General features: G+C 45.6%; 1 protein-coding gene across 1 annotated transcript; it reads left to right on the forward strand.

The window, feature by feature from the left end:
- The first annotated feature begins 7,726 nt into the window (after positions 1 to 7,726).
- LOC101933299 (olfactory receptor 52P1-like) lies at positions 7,727 to 9,372 on the forward strand. The gene has a single exon (XM_005311820.3). It carries the CDS (start codon positions 7,763 to 7,765, stop codon positions 8,717 to 8,719), a length of 957 nt encoding a protein of 318 aa, XP_005311877.1. The 5' UTR covers positions 7,727 to 7,762; the 3' UTR covers positions 8,720 to 9,372.
- Positions 9,373 to 16,905: the final 7,533 nt, after the last annotated feature.

Genomic DNA, 16,905 nt, shown 5'->3' on the forward strand with positions numbered 1-16,905 from the left:
ATGAAGGGCAAAGGGGTCCAGGAGAGCTGGCTGTATTTTAAAGAATCCTTATTGCGGTTGCAGGAACAAACCATCCTGATGTGTAGAAAGAATAGTAAATATGTCAGGAGACCAGCTTGGCTAAACAGTGAAATCCTTGCTGATCTTAAATGCAAAAAAGAAGCTTACAAGAAGTGGAAGATTGGACAAATGACCAGGGAGGAGTATAAAAATATTGCTCAGGCATGCAGGAGTGAAATCAGGAAGGCCAAATCACACTTGGAGTTGCAAGAGATGTTAAGAATAACAAGAAGGATTTCTTCAGGTATGTTAGCAACAAGAAGAAAGTCAAGGAAAGTGTGGGCCCCTTACTGAATGAGGGAGGCAACCTAGTGACAGAGGATGTGGAAAAAACTAATGTACTCAATGATTTTTTTGCCTCTGTCTTCATGAACAAGGTCAGCTCCCAGACTGCTGCACTGGGCAGTACAGTATGGGGAGAAGGTGACCAGCCCTCTGTGGAGAAAGAAGTGTTTCGGGACTATTTAGAAAAACTGGACGTGCACAAGTCCATGGGGCCAGATGCGCTGCATCCAAGGGTGCTAAAGGAGTTGGCGGATGTGATTGCAGAGCCATTAGTCATTATTTTTGAAAACTCATGGCAATTGGGGGAGGTCCTGGATGACTGGAAAAAGGCTAATGTAGTGCCCATCTTTAAAAAAGGGAAGAAGGAGGATCCAGGGAACTACAGGCCAGTCAGTCTCACTTCAGTCCCTGGAAAAATCATGGAGCAGGTCCTCAAGGAATCAATTATGAAACACTTAGAGGAGAGGAAAGTGATCAGGAACAGTCAGCATGGATTCACCAAGGGGAAGTTTGCCTGAGTAACCTAATTGCCTTCTATGATGAGATAACTGGCTCTGTGGATGAGGGGAAAGCAGTGGATGTGTTATTCCTTGACTTTAGTAAAGCTTCTGATACGGTCTCCCACAGTATTCTTGCTGCCAAGTTAAAGAAGTATGGGCTGGATGAATGGACTGTAAGGTGGATAGAAAGCTGGCTAGATCATCGGGCTCAATGAGTAGTGATCAATGGCTCCATGTCTAGTTGGCAACCGGTTTCAAGCGGAGTGCCCCAAGGGTCGGTCCTGGGGCCGATTTTGTTTAATATCTTTATTAATGATCTGGAGGATGGTGTGGACTGCACTCTCAGCAAGTTTGCAGATGACACTAAACTGCGAGGCGTGGTAGATACACTAGAGGGTAGAGATCGGATATAAAGGGACCTAGACAAATTAGAGGATTGGGCCAGAAAAAACCTGATGAGGTTCAACAAGGACAAGTGCAGAGTCCTGCACTTAGGACAGAAGAATCCCATGCACTGCTACAGACTAGGGACCGAATGGCTAGGTAGCAGTTCTGCAGAAAAGTACCTAGGGGTCACAGTGGACGAGAAGCTGAATATGAGTCAACAGTGTGCTCTTGTTGCCAAGAAGGCTAACGGCATTTTGGGCTGTATAAGTAGGGGCATTGCCAGCAGATCGAGGAACGTGATCGTTCCCCTTTATTCAACATTGGTGAGGCCTCATCTGGAATACTGTGTCCAGTTTTGGGCCCCACACTACAAGAGGGATGTGGAAAAATTGGAAAGAGTCCAGCGGAGGGCAACAAAAATGATTAGGGGGCTGGAGCACATGATTTATGAGGAGAGGCTGAGGGAACTGGGATTGTTTAGTCTCCAGAAGAGAAGAAGGAGGGGGAATTTGATAGCTGCTTTCAACTACCTGAAGGACGGTTCCAAATAGGATGAGGCTCGGCTGTTCTCAGTGGTGGCAGATGACAGAACAAGGAGCAATGGTTTCAAGTTGCAGTGGGGGAGGTCTAGGCTGGATATTAGGAAACACTATTTCACTAGGAGGGTGGTGAAGCACTGGAATGTGTTACCTAGGGAGGTGGTGGAATCTCCTTCCTTGGAGGTTTTTAAGCCCCGGCTTGACAAAGCCCTGGCTGGGATGATTTAGTTGGGAATTGGTCCTGCTTTGAGCAGGGGGTTGGACTAGATGACCTCCTGAGGTCCCTTCCAACCCTGATATTCTATGATTCTATGATTTTAATCCATCCGGGAGGACAACACTCTGCAAGGAGTTTCCCTGCGAACATGGTGTTACCCGGGGTTCTTTCAATCCAAAGCTCTTGGTAACTTTTACTCTGTGCAAGATGGTGTCAGGAAATAAATGAGGGGACACCCGGCTGTCGGACCGATAGATGGCTGGCACAAACAGGGCAACACCAGAGTGCGTTCACTTAAAGCTAAACTTTACTTAGTCTCAAGCACTTACACACGTCCGCAACCGGTTAGTAAAACACCCCCAACAGAAGCTGTGTGTGGCTCTTGAGTAGCACAGAGACAGGCTTCCATTGGCCAAACTTCCGTCTGCCGGTGGGGACCCCAAGATGCATCCAGATTGAGAGTTCCTGAAGAAACTGTCCCGAAGGGTCCAACTAATTCAAACTTTTGAAGCAGTTTGTATACATATATACATGACCTTTCTGTGACACCCAAATCCCCTCCCCTCCTGCCTTGGTTAAGATAAGGCTGCTGCATGGCCAATTTACAGTCTGCTGATTTGGCTGGTTTTAGCAATAAGCAATAGTGGTTTATGGCAGTTTACTGGTTTGCCATAACCTCACCATACAATAGGGGGTCTGTTTCTGTTCCTTAGCTGTCTTACATACCTGGGCAGCGTTCCTCTGGGCAGACTCACTGACTCCTTAGACTCCTTTTTTTGGTCCAGCCGGATTGGTCCAGCAGTGTCCCTGTCATAAATATACAACTAAGGGTAGCATAAAGTCCCTCCTGAGCAGCTGTACTGAATCCTTACCTATAAGGGGTTAAGAAGCTCAAATAACCTGGTTGGCACCTGACCAAAAGGACCAACAAGGAAAGAAGTTACTTTCAAATCTGGGGGTGGGGGAGGTTTTGTTTGTGCTCTCTTTGTTGTTCCCTCTCTGGATGGAGAGAGAGATCAGGCAGGAAAAACATCTCCTGAAAACATACCTAAAATGAGCATCTAAGATTACAAAAATTGTAAGTAATAGCAAGGAAATGCATTAGATTATCTTTTGTTTTAGCTTGTGAATTTCCCCTATGCTAAGAGGGAGTTTTATTCCTGGTGTTTTTTTTTTTTTAACTTTGAAGCTGAGCCTAGAGGGGAATCCTCTGTGTTTAAAATCTTTTTATTACCCTGTAAAATTACCTTCCATCCTGATTTTGCAGGTGTGATTCTTTCCCTTTTTCTTTAAGAACCTGATTGATTTTCAGTGTCCTAGAGACAAAGGGTCTGGTTGGTACTCACATTATTCTCAAGCCTCCCCAGGAAATGGGGTAAAGGGGCTTGGGAGAATATTTTGGGGAACTAGGGACTCCAAGAGACCCTTTTGGTGGTGGCAGTAATACTGTCCAAGGACAAGGAAAGGATTTGTGCCTTGGGGAAGTTTTTACCTAAGCTGGTAGAAATAAGCTTAGGGGTTCTTTCATGCGGGTCCCCACATCTGTACCCCAGAGTTCAGAGTGGGGAGGGAACCCTGACAGTCCCCATCCTGCTCCCAAGCTTAAACCTTTCACACACATGCCCATTTCCCTTTCCCCGTTTTGTCCCTGTCAAGGCTGTTTCCTCACTTGGACACTTTGAGTGCAGTAGGTGGGGGCCCGCAAAAGACCTTAAAAGTACTTGCCACCTATGACTTGCATTAAAACTCCCCAAGATTACAGATTCCCTGGCCTTAGACTGTTATTGCTGCCACCACCCAAAATGCAAAAACCTCCTTGAGAACCCAGGAAGTCGCATTTGGTAATTCCTTCCTGTGAGGTACCCTCAAGCTCTTTTAACCTCCCGCCCCCATCTCCGGAGAGATCTTGGGGGAAAAAAGTGCTGTTGATACCAACTGAGAAGTATGGAACTTTATTTCCTCTCAGTCATTTGTCTGAGCAGTCTTAGACACGTGCACACAGAACCTCCACTTTCTAGGACACAGGGATCAGATCATGTTCTTAAAAGAGTGATTTTTATGAAACAAAGAGAAAACAGATCTGGCAAAACATTGCTTGGTTGCTAGGTGTTATAGCGCAATTAAAAAAAAATTAAAAACACAGAGTGTTGCTTCCCTGGGATTCAGCTTGTAAATTTATGGTACAAGGGGGAAGTTACAAGTGCTCAGCACAGAGAATCCAACAAACTAAAAATAAAGAAATAACCTGATCGCGTCTGACAAAACATTCCCTCTTCTACTCACATATCTGTAGTTCAAGGTTTAGTCCTTTCCTAGGCATGGATGTCGCTGGATTCTCCATGCCTGGCCATTCATCTCCTTCCAGCAGCCTTCCCTCCCAAACACAACAGGAACAACAGGAAAAGAAAGGGCTGCTGCTGCCAATTGAAAATCAAAGGTTTGTTTTCATTGGCTCTCCTGGCCTCCTGCCAACTCACTGCCTGCTTCTTTAAGCATTCCTGGGAGTCTGGGACTCTGTGATTTTAACCTTTACAGGCAAGGCAACTAATACTTAGGTCTAAAGAGTGAACAACTACTGAGAAAGATTCCAGCTAAGTGAATGGCTGGAACATCCAGAAAATGGTGTTCCCCGCCCCCCATTCACCACAGTCCCAAAGAGTAGATTCCCAATCCCAGGCAGTTAGTGCCCAGAGGGCTCTGCCCACCTCTCTGGGATTTCAAATGTCCCAGATAATCCCTTGAGGAGAAGCTTCTGGCTGCAGAGATTCCCATATTGACACTGCCAAACTTGATACAAAAAGTCTCGAAAGATTTGAGGCCACAGAGCAGACCAACGCCATGGAGCAGACTGATGTGTGACAAAGCCTGGAAATGTTGCTACTAACAGTCTTCACAGCAGGTACTAACATCCACTGTCTGCTGTTTGTACTTGGGTGGCTTAGGTAAGCCCTCAGGTAGCTCAATTTGGGTGTGTGGCGCCATCTGCTGTTGTGTTGGGTGATAACAGGGTCTGGAGAGGCTGAATCACCAGCAAACAAGTGTGGAAAAGGTGGGGTGATTAGAGAGACATAGGTGGGTGATTAGAGGGACACAGCAGTTTCCACAGCTCCCAGACTGCACCCCAGGGGTGACAACCCATCACACTCATACCCTTTGGAGCCCAAATTAGGTCCCCAGGCACCTGTGATGCAAGCATAGGGCAGGGACTGTATCCAGAACAAAAGATCCAGATATAGCAGTTGTTTGATTCCTTTACCACTGTGTTCTCCCCCGAGCAGGGCATCACAACGTAAAACAGCACAGTGAGAGGAGAAGTCCCATTGTACTAATTCTGACACAGGGTAGCACAGCCACTTTTCTGCATCAATTTCTGAAAGATCAACACAATATTGAAATTTCATGATTACCCTATGCAGAGAGTATCAGAGGGTTAGCCGTGTTAGTCTGAATCTGTAAAAAGTCACTTGCATCTGAAGAAGTGAGGTTCTTACCCACGAAAGCTTATGCTCCCAATACTTCTGTTAGTCTTAAAGGTGCCACAGGACCCTCTGTTGCCCTATGCAGAGAGGAGATGAAATATTAGAACAGTTTGAGCCTCCATATATATAGCCATTTTAAACCTCACAAAGGGATATTGACAAATCCCTTTGATGCAAGTATCCTGGGAGAAGAAAGCCTTTTCCACACCCTATGGCTGGCATTAATTAAGAATCACTTCATTTGCCCTTCACAGAGTGGCATTGACTTTGCAGAGGCTAATGCTCTGTATATTACAACTGCATGGGCAGTACGCAGCAGTATGCTGCTACGATCAATTGAAAATGGTTTTTGGTTCCGTGTCTTATGGCAGTATAGCCACACACAGTGCAGATGGCAGTACATTACACACAGGAAAAAAAAAAAACATTGTCAATTGCTAGGCTGAACAACAGTGTGCAAGTCTCAGTTTGCCCTGACAATCTTCAGCCCCTGATATCGGCAGATCATTTCTTCACTCCCAGGGGAGGCTCTCAAGCTGAAGTTCTCCAGGGTCTATTTCATGCTCATCCCACTGCTCACGGAGCCAAGGGAGTTTTCCAGGAATCCTGGCCAACCTGAGAGTCTGCAGGGACTGTACAGGGGAATCATAAAGATCACTGCTCAACACGTCGAATAGATTTCTTCTTTTGGCTGAGCGAGATTATGGTGAGTTGCCTGTTTCTGCACTAAAGTTAGTGCTAAGGGCTCAGGAAGGGTTCCAGGGTACAAGTCAAGAACCATCTGGGCAGGAATTCAGCAGCACGGTGATGTGAACTGTTTAGTATTGTTAGAAACACCAAAGGATTTACCTGATAACATTGAAACTACAAATATACTGGGAATAGTTTAGACAAATAATTGTTTTTAAGAAAATTCCTTGTCTCTTACTTTGTCCCTCTATCTGTCTCAGTAGTTTCCTTTTTTGGCCAGTGTGATTTTTCTCTGGTTCATTAATTTTCTCCAATTCAGCGACTTCCCTGACCTATTAGGAAGTGCAGCCAAAGTCTCTGCAGTGGGTATCTGTGTTACCAGAGGGTTCACAACAAGAATGGGTCACACACTGGCCAGATTCTGCTCTCTCATTCGACCATCACTGGGTCACTCCAGATTGACACTGGCCTCCCTGAGAGCCAAATCAGGGCCCATGTGTTTTGGAATCCCCATCTTTCATGCCTGGTCTCAGAACACCACATAAACTGGGGGTTTCCTTCACAATCTTTCAGCGCTCTCACAGAAGTGCTCTCTGTAGCAGAACCCAAACAAGTGATTTTTGCAGCTTGTAGCCAAAAGTTAAAAACTCAGGGTGAATCTCGTCCCATTGAGATCTAATGGGCTGCAATACATTAAAGCTTTGTTTCGCTTTGAGGAGGAGTTACTCATGCTGGCTCCTTTTAGTCTCCATGTCCTCTGTCCCTCCCACCGGGTCTTTCCCTCTCTCCTTCCCTGCATAGGCTGAGCCACCGCTGGGGTTCCCTTTGAAAGAAAAGCAGTTCAGGCTGATATCCCCTTTTCCCCGGTGCAGGCAGACACTGAGTTTAACCTCATCTGAGGAGGTATTTCTGTGAGCTGTTGCTGTGGGGTCTGGCACCTGAGTGAGGGGTATTGCAGTGTGGCAGGGATGGAAGTTGCACAGGGTGGGGACCTGCCCTGTCAGGTCACAGAATTGCAGCCTGGGTGTCACCACCTGGACATTATATAACAGATTTAAAAGTGGCCAGACTTGAACAAAAAAACTTCAGAACCAGACTTCAAAGAGAAACGGCAGAACTAAAATTCATTTGCAAATATTATGCCATTAATTTGGGCTTCAATAGGGACTTAGAGTGGCTGGCTTATTACAGAAGCAACTTTTCCTGTCCTGGATTTGACACCTCCTCATCTATTATTGGGAGTGGACTACATCCATCCTGATCGAATTGGACTTGTCAACACTGGTTTTCCACTTGTGAGGTAGCTCCCTTCTCTTCATGTGTCAGTATAACAATGCCTGCATCTGTAATTCTCACTCCATGCATCTGAAGAAGTGGGTTTTTTACCCACAAAAGCTTATGCCTGTATAAATCTGTTAGTCTTTAAGATGTCACTGGACTCCTTGTTGCTTTTGTGGATACCGACTAACACGGCTACCCCCGGAGGTTTGTCAAATTTAACTATTTGTTATAATTGTTATAAAGTGTGTAATCCCCTTGCTGTGCTTCTCTCCCTTCACAGGAACCTTGATAGTTTCTGACCCTGATCATCTCATCGACCACCTCATGGCAGCTTTCAACCTCACCCCCTCTGACCCTTCAACATTCACCTTAATGGGCATCCCTGGGCTAGAAGCTGCTCACATCTGGATTTCCATCCCTTTCTCTATGTTCTTTGTAATTGGCCTGTTGGGAAATTTCATGCTTCTTTTTGTTGTAAGCAAAGAACAGACCCTGCACAAGCCGATGTACCTGCTACTCTGCATGCTGGCACTCACAGACATTGGCACCTCTACCTCCGTCGTGCCGAAGGCACTGTGTATATTTTGGTTCAATTTGAAAGGCATTTCTCTGGGTGGCTGCCTCACCCAGATGTTCTTCCTTCATGCGGTTTCTAATATGCAATCAGCCGTCCTCGTGACAATGGCCTTTGATCGCTATGTAGCCATATGTAACCCTCTGAGATACGCCACCATCCTCACCAATGCACGAATAGCTAAACTAGGGCTCTTCGGTTTGATAAGAGCTGTTCTCTTCATTCTGCCCCTGCCCCTGCTCCTGAGCAGGCAGCCATTCTGTAACAACCGCATTATCCCCCACACGTACTGCGACCACATGGCTGTGGTGAAGATGTCGTGTGGGGACACCACAGTCAGCAGATTGTACGGCTTGGTGATAGCGGTTGTAGTCAACGGATTAGACCTGATGCTCATTGCCTTGTCATATGGTCTGATCCTCAGGGCCGTCCTCAGAATCTCCTCCAAGAAAGCCCATGAGAAAGCCCTCAACACCTGCACAGCCCACATCTGTGTGATGTTGATGTCTTATCCTCCCTTCTTCTTTTCCACTCTGACACATAGGTTCAGTCAGGGCATCACTCCCCACATTCATATTATCTTGGCCAACCTCTATTTCCTCCTCCCCAACATGCTGAACCCTATCATTTACGGGGTCAAAAACAAAGAACTTCGTGAGAAAGTGGTCAAATGCACTTCCAGAATGTGTTCTCTCTGGGGCCACTGACATTAAACCTTCCTGACTGGATGGGGAAATGATATCTCCTTGTTAATCACAGGTGCTCTCTCCTAGTTTGGCTTAACTCACCATTGTAGAAGTTCACTGTACAAGAAATTCCACATACCTAATATCTTATCATTCCATCTCCAAGCTCTGCTCTCTCCATTGCTGAGTTCCCTCTCTCTGACCATCACCTGACCTCTTTCAGTATCCCCATCAGCCCCCAACCCGCACACACCCTGTCGCTTGGCCTTTCCATGACTTCCAGACCACCAAAAGATATTGCAGCTTTCTGGTGCAAGGTGGCTTGTATTAATCCCTGTGTGAACAGGTTTCTTGATCAGTTTGACAAACTAAAGCTGCGCTTTTACAAAGCCAAAGACAAAGAAAGAAACAACAATGCTGAACTTCTTTTTCATAGGTGCAGTGATCCGGTGAGTAAAATTTACCTTCTAGAGCTTATTGGTGAGAGTTGTGAAACCATGTATTTTTGAGAACGGGACTGCTATATTAAACTACAACCAAAACCATTGAGTCGCTTTCCAGTTGGAACTCTCAAAACAGACACTAACAGTTCACATTGTCGAAGATGTTAAAATAGGTGTCGAGATTTCATGTTGGAGTTTTGAAACAGATGAAACAGAGATAGCCACCAAATGTCAAAGTGATTGGATCGCTTGCAGTATTAAGTCCTTCTACTGCACTCAGCTCGGCACAACCTACATTGGCTGATATCTCATTTTTGCCATTGGTTTGTGGAGACTTTGGACAGTTGGAGCAGCAATGGAGAGATTTGCCTATGGGTCACTGGCCTCATGCTCAGGAAAACCAAGTTGAGCAGTTAGAAGTTCTCTAACACACGGATTCTGCTGAGAACAAAATCTTTAGAGAACTTGGCTTGTTTGCTCTTTCATTCCTGTTGCTACCTTTTAGCAATGCTGCAGTTGAATGATTTTCTCAGATGAACTTGATAAAAACAAAATCATGCAAGAAGATGCAAGAGGAACTTTTAGAAAACATTCTTATTATGACACAAAATCTGTTGTGAACAGTTTGCATCAAAGAAAGAAATGATTGCAGTGGTCACTGCTGATGTATAAGCAGCAGGAGGAGCATTCAACTCCCAATGAAGATAGCAAGGATGAAATGTTGCCTTTTAGAAATGAACAGCAAGAAACTAATTCATCTCAAAATATGGACATTGACTACCATCCCTGAATGCCATTAGAAAAAAATAACATAATAATGTGATTGTGGTTTTTACCCTACATATGTTTTGGGCTTCTTTGCGGTTATTTTTAATACTGTTTTTTTGAAACACCTGCCAACCCTCAATCGGGATACAAGTACCAGTACTGGGATTTTGATTTTGAATTTGATTATCATCTCATAGCTTTGTTGCTAATGTGCACCAGCTCCTGCTGGGGCTTGTAGCTTTAAAAAAAAAATCTGTCCTAGATATCTAATGAAATCTTTCATCTCTTTCTTGATGTATAGGCCAACATGTTGATTGAAAACCAAAACCAAAACTGTTTGCTTCAAGAAATAGATTGAGTTACTTTTGGGTTAGTTTTTAAATTTGGGCTCATAATGCAGTCAAAATCTGGCAATTTTTCGAGCTGAGTTGGAGGCAGGGCAGCGGCAGCCAGAAACATAAGGGAAGCGAAGCAGCCCAGAAGGCAGAAGGGTGTACGTAGACCTGATGGAAGGACAGATGCTGGGGAGAGGAGTACTGCAACCTAGAGCCGGAGGGAATGTGACCACCACCAGAACAGCTGCCTTACTTGCGGTATCAGGCAGAGAAGCCACGGCCTGGGTTGGAGGCATGGGACATGTGAGGAACAAACTGGGAAAATTTCTTACATCTGCTGTTCGTGGTGTTCCCCGTGCCCACAGAGTGGGGTTCCTTGTTTCTTGAACATTTTTCATGTTTTTTTTTTAACAATTACCGTTTAGTAAATTATATTTGGTTTGAACTTAATGTAGTGATCAGTGGGTCACAGAAGCATTTGGTGTGAAGAGGGTACCCTGCAGTGGGGCCACCCTAGCACCTGTCCTAAGTGACCACGATGAGACTGGAGGTTCAGCCTGCCAGGAATCCTGGGCCCAGCCATGTCACCATTACGAGGAATCTGCTACACAGGAGAGTGTAAGGGGAGTCCTTGAGGTGAGGCAGGTCTCTGGGTAAAGGGAATTGGAGTGGGGACTCAAACCCTTTCACTAGCCAATTCTCCTGGGTGCTGCAGAAACCAGGAAAGTTTCCCACAACAGCAGGACCATTGCCCTACGTACAGTAGGGAATGGGACAAACTGGATTTTGGGCTGGATTTTAGTGACTTGTGAAATATCATATACATGAAAAAAATCTGAAATGTGTAACTTTGGGGAGCACACTGTCTGAGTAAGGTGAATGTAACATCACTGCACGCAGCTGGCTGCCCTGACTCAGGCAGATATGGGCAGCCTGAGTCATGGCTTACCATGGCTGTAGAGGAGCTGGAGTGAGCTGTTACCAATGGCCCTGAGTACTGAGAGAAGCCCATCCCCTGCCACAAGTTCCCCCCACCACAGTGGCCACTTCAGCCCAGCAGGACCCCTGGCTGTGGAGGGAATGCAGCCTCATGGTGATGGGGACCATTTTGGTGAGATGCCATCTCCCGCAGCCACACATGGCTCTGGTCTTTACACCCCTCAGCTCCCTTGGTGCCAGACAACACCCCCTTTACATCGTATTTAGGACCATAGTTCCCTGAGAGTCATGATCCCATGGCAGGGTTTCTTGGTCACCGCATGTTCCAGGAGAAATCACTTCAGCAGCCCATTTTGCTTCCTTCTCCAGTGTGAGCTCGACTCAGGGCACTTGGAATCCCACTGCTGAGTCCATGAAGTGGTGGCCAGCATGGGCCATGGTGGGGTTAACACACATCTGTGGCATGGTGGTACATCACCCATGGCACAGTCTATGGGCCAGCCCTCCCTCCATGCCCATGTACAGCACCAATCTGGGAGCCAACTGTCCTGTCACCCCACTTAAAATAAGACATCCATAGAGATGCTGAAGGAGAGCACACAGTCTGGTAAACTCACCAGCCCCCTAAAGAGATGGGCAGAGGTGGGAGGGATTAGATGGGTCACGCTGACTGCTCTGGGAAAGCAATGACTGAAGTAGGTTCCCACACACACACACTATTAAAGCATTCAGGGTTTTGTACTTGAGGTGGTTGCTGAGTTGGGAATCACTCTGCACAGAGGGATCAGCTGGTTCTGTGCTTCTCCTGTTCTCCACCAGGTTGGGCTGACGTAGAGATTAGATTTTTTTGCCCAGACTTTGATCTCCTGGGGCGGAATGAAAAAAATCCACTGCAATCCTGGACCCTTCTTAGGCTGAGTCACAGGTAAATCATGCATCCAAAGAAGTGGGTATTTCACACAAAAGCTCATGCTTCTATATGTCTGTTAGTCTATGAGGTGCCACAGGATTCTTTGCTGCTAGGTAAATTATTGTCGTATAAGTAAAGTTGTCCTTCAATTCCAGAATAGGAAAGCTACCAAGAGGAGCTCGGTCCACAGTCACCCCCACCTATTTGTCTCTGGCAGAGGTCTCTCAATATCCATTTCTGTGCAGGAAGGACAAATCCCCAAAGGAGACATGCAAATATCACTAGACTCTGTTCCACATGGAGTTTGATCTTCTTCTTTCCTATAGCTTCGTTAGGTAACAACGACTACAAATGTATATCTAGATTTGATAGCCAGCTTACTGCCCCACCCCCATCTCCTTACCCTGGTGGCAGAGGGTCCCTCACCAGAGGTTGGTCCTAGCTGGTGTCAGTCTGAGACCTTCTGGACAATCGGTACCAGGACTGGAGAAGACAACAGTGCTTGCCCTTCTCCCACATAGAATAGAGAACTGAGCCCTTGGACCACGGGCGGAGATCATAGCTAGTGATAGAGTGCAGCCCTGCCATGCACAGTGTTCATAGACAATGGTTATGATTAGTAGGTGGCCGCCATTACTTATTTGTGGCAAAATGAGAAAAGTTTGCTTGGAGACAGGTTTCTTTTGAAGTTTGTAAATATGCAGGGGGTTGTTGGCCTTGGAGTATAGAGAGTAGTACAGAGAGGGGAGTTGTTTTGTTATTCAGACACTGAATTACAGCAAGCAAGGGACACCTTGCCTTGTGATCTAGAGGGCCCCCACTAGCAAGAACAGAGCTGGGATTAAGATGAATCATAAAGAGCAAGCTTTTTCTATTGTGTATGTACACTACTGTATCACTGAGTAAATGATGTGTGTTTTATGGAGTGGGTCTCCTAGTCTCTTAACCAAAGCCCCTCGGTGCTGAACCCCAGCCTTACCAGCAGGGTAACACCATTGAGTCACAAGTCCTCATCAGACTGCTCCTGGCACTGGCCAAAACAGCCATCAATCCATCCGGGAGGTCAACACTCAGCAAGGAATTTCACTGTGACTATAGGGGGTCTGTTTCTGTTTCTTAGCTGTCTTACACACTTGGGCAGCGATCCTCTAGGAAGACTCACTGACTCCTTGGACTCCTTTTTTGGTGCAGCCGGCATGATCCAGGAGTGTCCCCATCCTGCTCCTGAGCTTAAACCTTTCAAACACAAGCCCGTTCCCGTTTGTCCCTGTTTTGTCCCAAATAGTAGATTCCCAGCCCTGGGCAGTTAGCACCCGGAGGGCTCTACCCACTTCTCTGGGATTTCAAATTGCCCAGACGATCCCCTCATGAGAAGTTTCTGGATGTAGAGGTTTCCAAATTGACACTGCCCAACTTGATACAAAAAGCTTCCAAAGATGGGAGGCCAAAGCAGACTGACGTGTGACAAGGCCTGGAAATGTTGCTAATAACAGTCTTCGCAGCAGGTACATTTAAAGACTTCAGGGATATGAGTCTGAGAGAGCAATCCACACACAGCGTTCTGCAATCAAACACACAGGCACAAACCGTATCACCAAGGGCTGCTAATCGAGACCATGGCCACCAGGATGGGGTCAATGTTCCCTCTAACCTGTGCACCTGCACAACAGTCCATCAAGTGTCACACACTTGATTATTACAGCCACACCAATCCTCAGCAACATCACTTGTGTTTATCTTGGTAGATTCAGTCAGAGAAAGGGAGAGAGTGAAAGGAAAACCCTCTAATACCCAGTGGCTGCTGTTTGAAATTTGGTGGCTTAAGCAAGCCCTCGGATACCTTAGATCACCATCTGCTGTTGTGTTGGGTGATAGGGCCTGGAGAGGCCAAATCACTAGCAAAGCAGTATGGAAAAGGACCAGCCCAGCTGAGTGGTTAGAGGGGTGCAGCAGTTTTCACAGCTCCCAGACTCAACCCCAGGGCCTATAACCCATCAAACTTATACCTTCAGAATCCAAACTTAGGCCTCCAGCACCTGTGACACACGTCTTGGGGAATGGACTGTATGCAATCCAAAAAATCCAGATTTAGCAGTCATTTGATTCCTTTACCACTGTGTTCTCACCCCAGCAGGGCATAACAATGTAAAACGCCACAATGAGTGGAGAAGTCCCATTGTACTAGTTCTCACACAGGATAGGAAAACCCCTTTCTGCATCGATTTCTGAAAGATCAACACAATATTGAAATGTGATGATTACCTGATGCAGAGAGGAGATGAAATATTAGAACATTTTGAGCTTCCAGATATATAGCCATTTTAGACGTCACAAAGGGATACTGGCAATACCTTTAATACCAGAATCCTGGGAGAAGAAAGCCTTTCCCACACCCTACAGCTTGCATCAATTAAGAATCACTTCATTTGCCCTTCACAGAGTGGCATTGATTTTGCAGAGGCTAATGCTCTGTATATTACATCTGCATGGGAAATATGCCCATGCGGTACACTGCTACGATCAATTGAAAATGGGTTTTGGTCCTTTCTCTTGTGCCAGTGTACCCACATGTAGTGCAGCTGGCAGTACTTTACACACAGGGGGAAAAATCATCAATTGTTAAGCGGAAAAACAGTGTGCAAGACTCAGTTTGCCTGGACAATCTTGAGCCCCTGGTATCAACAAATAATTTCTTCACTCCCGGGGGAGGCTCTCAAGCTGTAGTTCTCCAGGGTCTATTTTCTGCTCATCCGCCTTCTCACAGAGCCAAGGGAATTGTCCGGGAATCCTGGCCAATCTGAGAGACTGCAGGGAGTGTACAGGGGATTCATAAAGGTTGCTGCCCAGCATGGAGAGTGTCAGACATGTGAGATTCATACCTTGATTCTTAGGGCTCTGCCTTCCTGTCGCTGTAAGGAGATTTCTTCTCTCTTCTGAGTGGGATTTTGGGGGCTGTCACTGTTGGAGAGAGGACGCTGGGCTAGATGGACCATATGTCTGATCCACGATGCAGTTACTATGTTGGAAAGGAGCCAAGTTTCCCTTATAGAAACAGACAATTTCATGCAGGTCTATGACTTTGTACTCAAGAGAATGCACACTAGGGGCACAAGTGTTGTGGTATTTCAGGCTACAGGATGGCACCTCGGTTACTTCCCTTGCTTCTTTTGGTGAGACACTTTCTTGCGGGCACCCAGCGTTGTCTGAAACATAAATGATAGGTGCTACCTGACAGGTGTAAGGAGAGATGTGTCAGAAGCACACATGCTAACCCATCTCTTGATTGAATATCGATGAAGTTTACAGATGACACAAAAAATTGGGGGATGGTAAATAATGAAGAGGATGGGTCACTGATTCAGAGCAATCTGGATTGATTGGTAAACTGTGTTGAAGCAACCAACATGTGTTCTAATGTAGTCATTTAAATATCTACATCTGGAAACAAAGAGTGTAGGCAGTGCTCACATGCAAGGGGAGATTGTGGGAAACGCAATGACTCTGAACTAGATTTGGGGGCTTGAAGGGGTAATTAGCTAAACAAGAGCTCCCAGTGTGACCTTGTGGCCAAAAGAGCCTGAGATGATAACCAGGGAAATCTGAAGGAGAGGTACAGATGTTATTTTACCTGTATATTTGGCACTGGTGAAACTGCTGCTGGAATCCTCTGTCCAGTTCTTGTGTCCATGATTAAAGATGGATGTTGATACACTGAACGGGGTTCAGAGAACTATCACAAGAGTTAGTAAAAGATTAGAAAACCTGCCGTATACTGATAGACTCAAAGATCTCAATCTGTGTAGTTTAGCAAAGATGGTGAAGGGGTGAGCTGATAACAGTCTGTAAGTACCTACACAGGGAACCAATATTTAATAATAGGCTTTTAAGGCTAGCACACAGGGGTGTGACAGGATCCAATGACTAGAAATTGAAGTTATAGAAATTCTGTCTGGAAATAAGACATACATTTTTATGTGGCCCATCAAGCAAGTGGGGGAGGATGACTCAGTGGTTTGAGTATTGGCCTGCTAAACCCAGAGTAGTAAGTTCAATCCTTGAGGGGGCCACTTAGGGATCTGGGGCAAAATCAGTCCTTGGTCCTGCTAGTGAAGACAGGGGGCTGGACTAGATGATGTTTCAATGTCCCTTCCAGTTCTAGGAGATAGGATATCTCCATTAATTTATAATTTTATTTTATTTTATTTGGTGGGATAATACGTATGACTGGAATACTGGTATAAAAAGGAACAGCTTGCTCAGGAAGGACAGACAGGGAAAAAGGTGTTGCTTATATATTAAACATGTATACACTTGGACTGAGGTTGAGATGGAAATGGGAGACAGACTTGTTGAAAGTCTCTGGGTAAGGATAAAAGGGGTAATAAACAAGGGTGATGTCATGGAGGGGTTTACTACAGGCCACCTAACCAGGAAGAAGAGTGGATGAGGCTTTTTTTAAACAACTAACAAAATCATCCAAAGCACAGGACTTGGTGGTGATGGGGGACTTTAACTACCCAGACACCTGTTGGAAAAATAACACAGCAGGGCATTGATTATCCAACAAGTTCTTGGAATGTATTGGCGAAAACATATAAATATATTTCATAAGGTGGAGAAAGCTAGTAGGGGAGAGGCTATTTTAGATTTGATTTTGAAAAATAGGGAGGAATTGGTTGAGAATTTGAAAGTGGAAGGAAGCTTTGGTATAAATGATCATGAAATGGTACAGTTCATGACTCTAAGGAATGGTAGGAGGGAGAACAGCAAAATAAAGACAATGGATTTCAAGAAAGCAGACTTCATTAAATT

This window comes from Chrysemys picta, chromosome 1 (genome assembly GCF_011386835.1).
Source record: "Chrysemys picta bellii isolate R12L10 chromosome 1, ASM1138683v2, whole genome shotgun sequence".
Lineage (NCBI taxonomy): Eukaryota > Metazoa > Chordata > Testudines > Emydidae > Chrysemys > Chrysemys picta.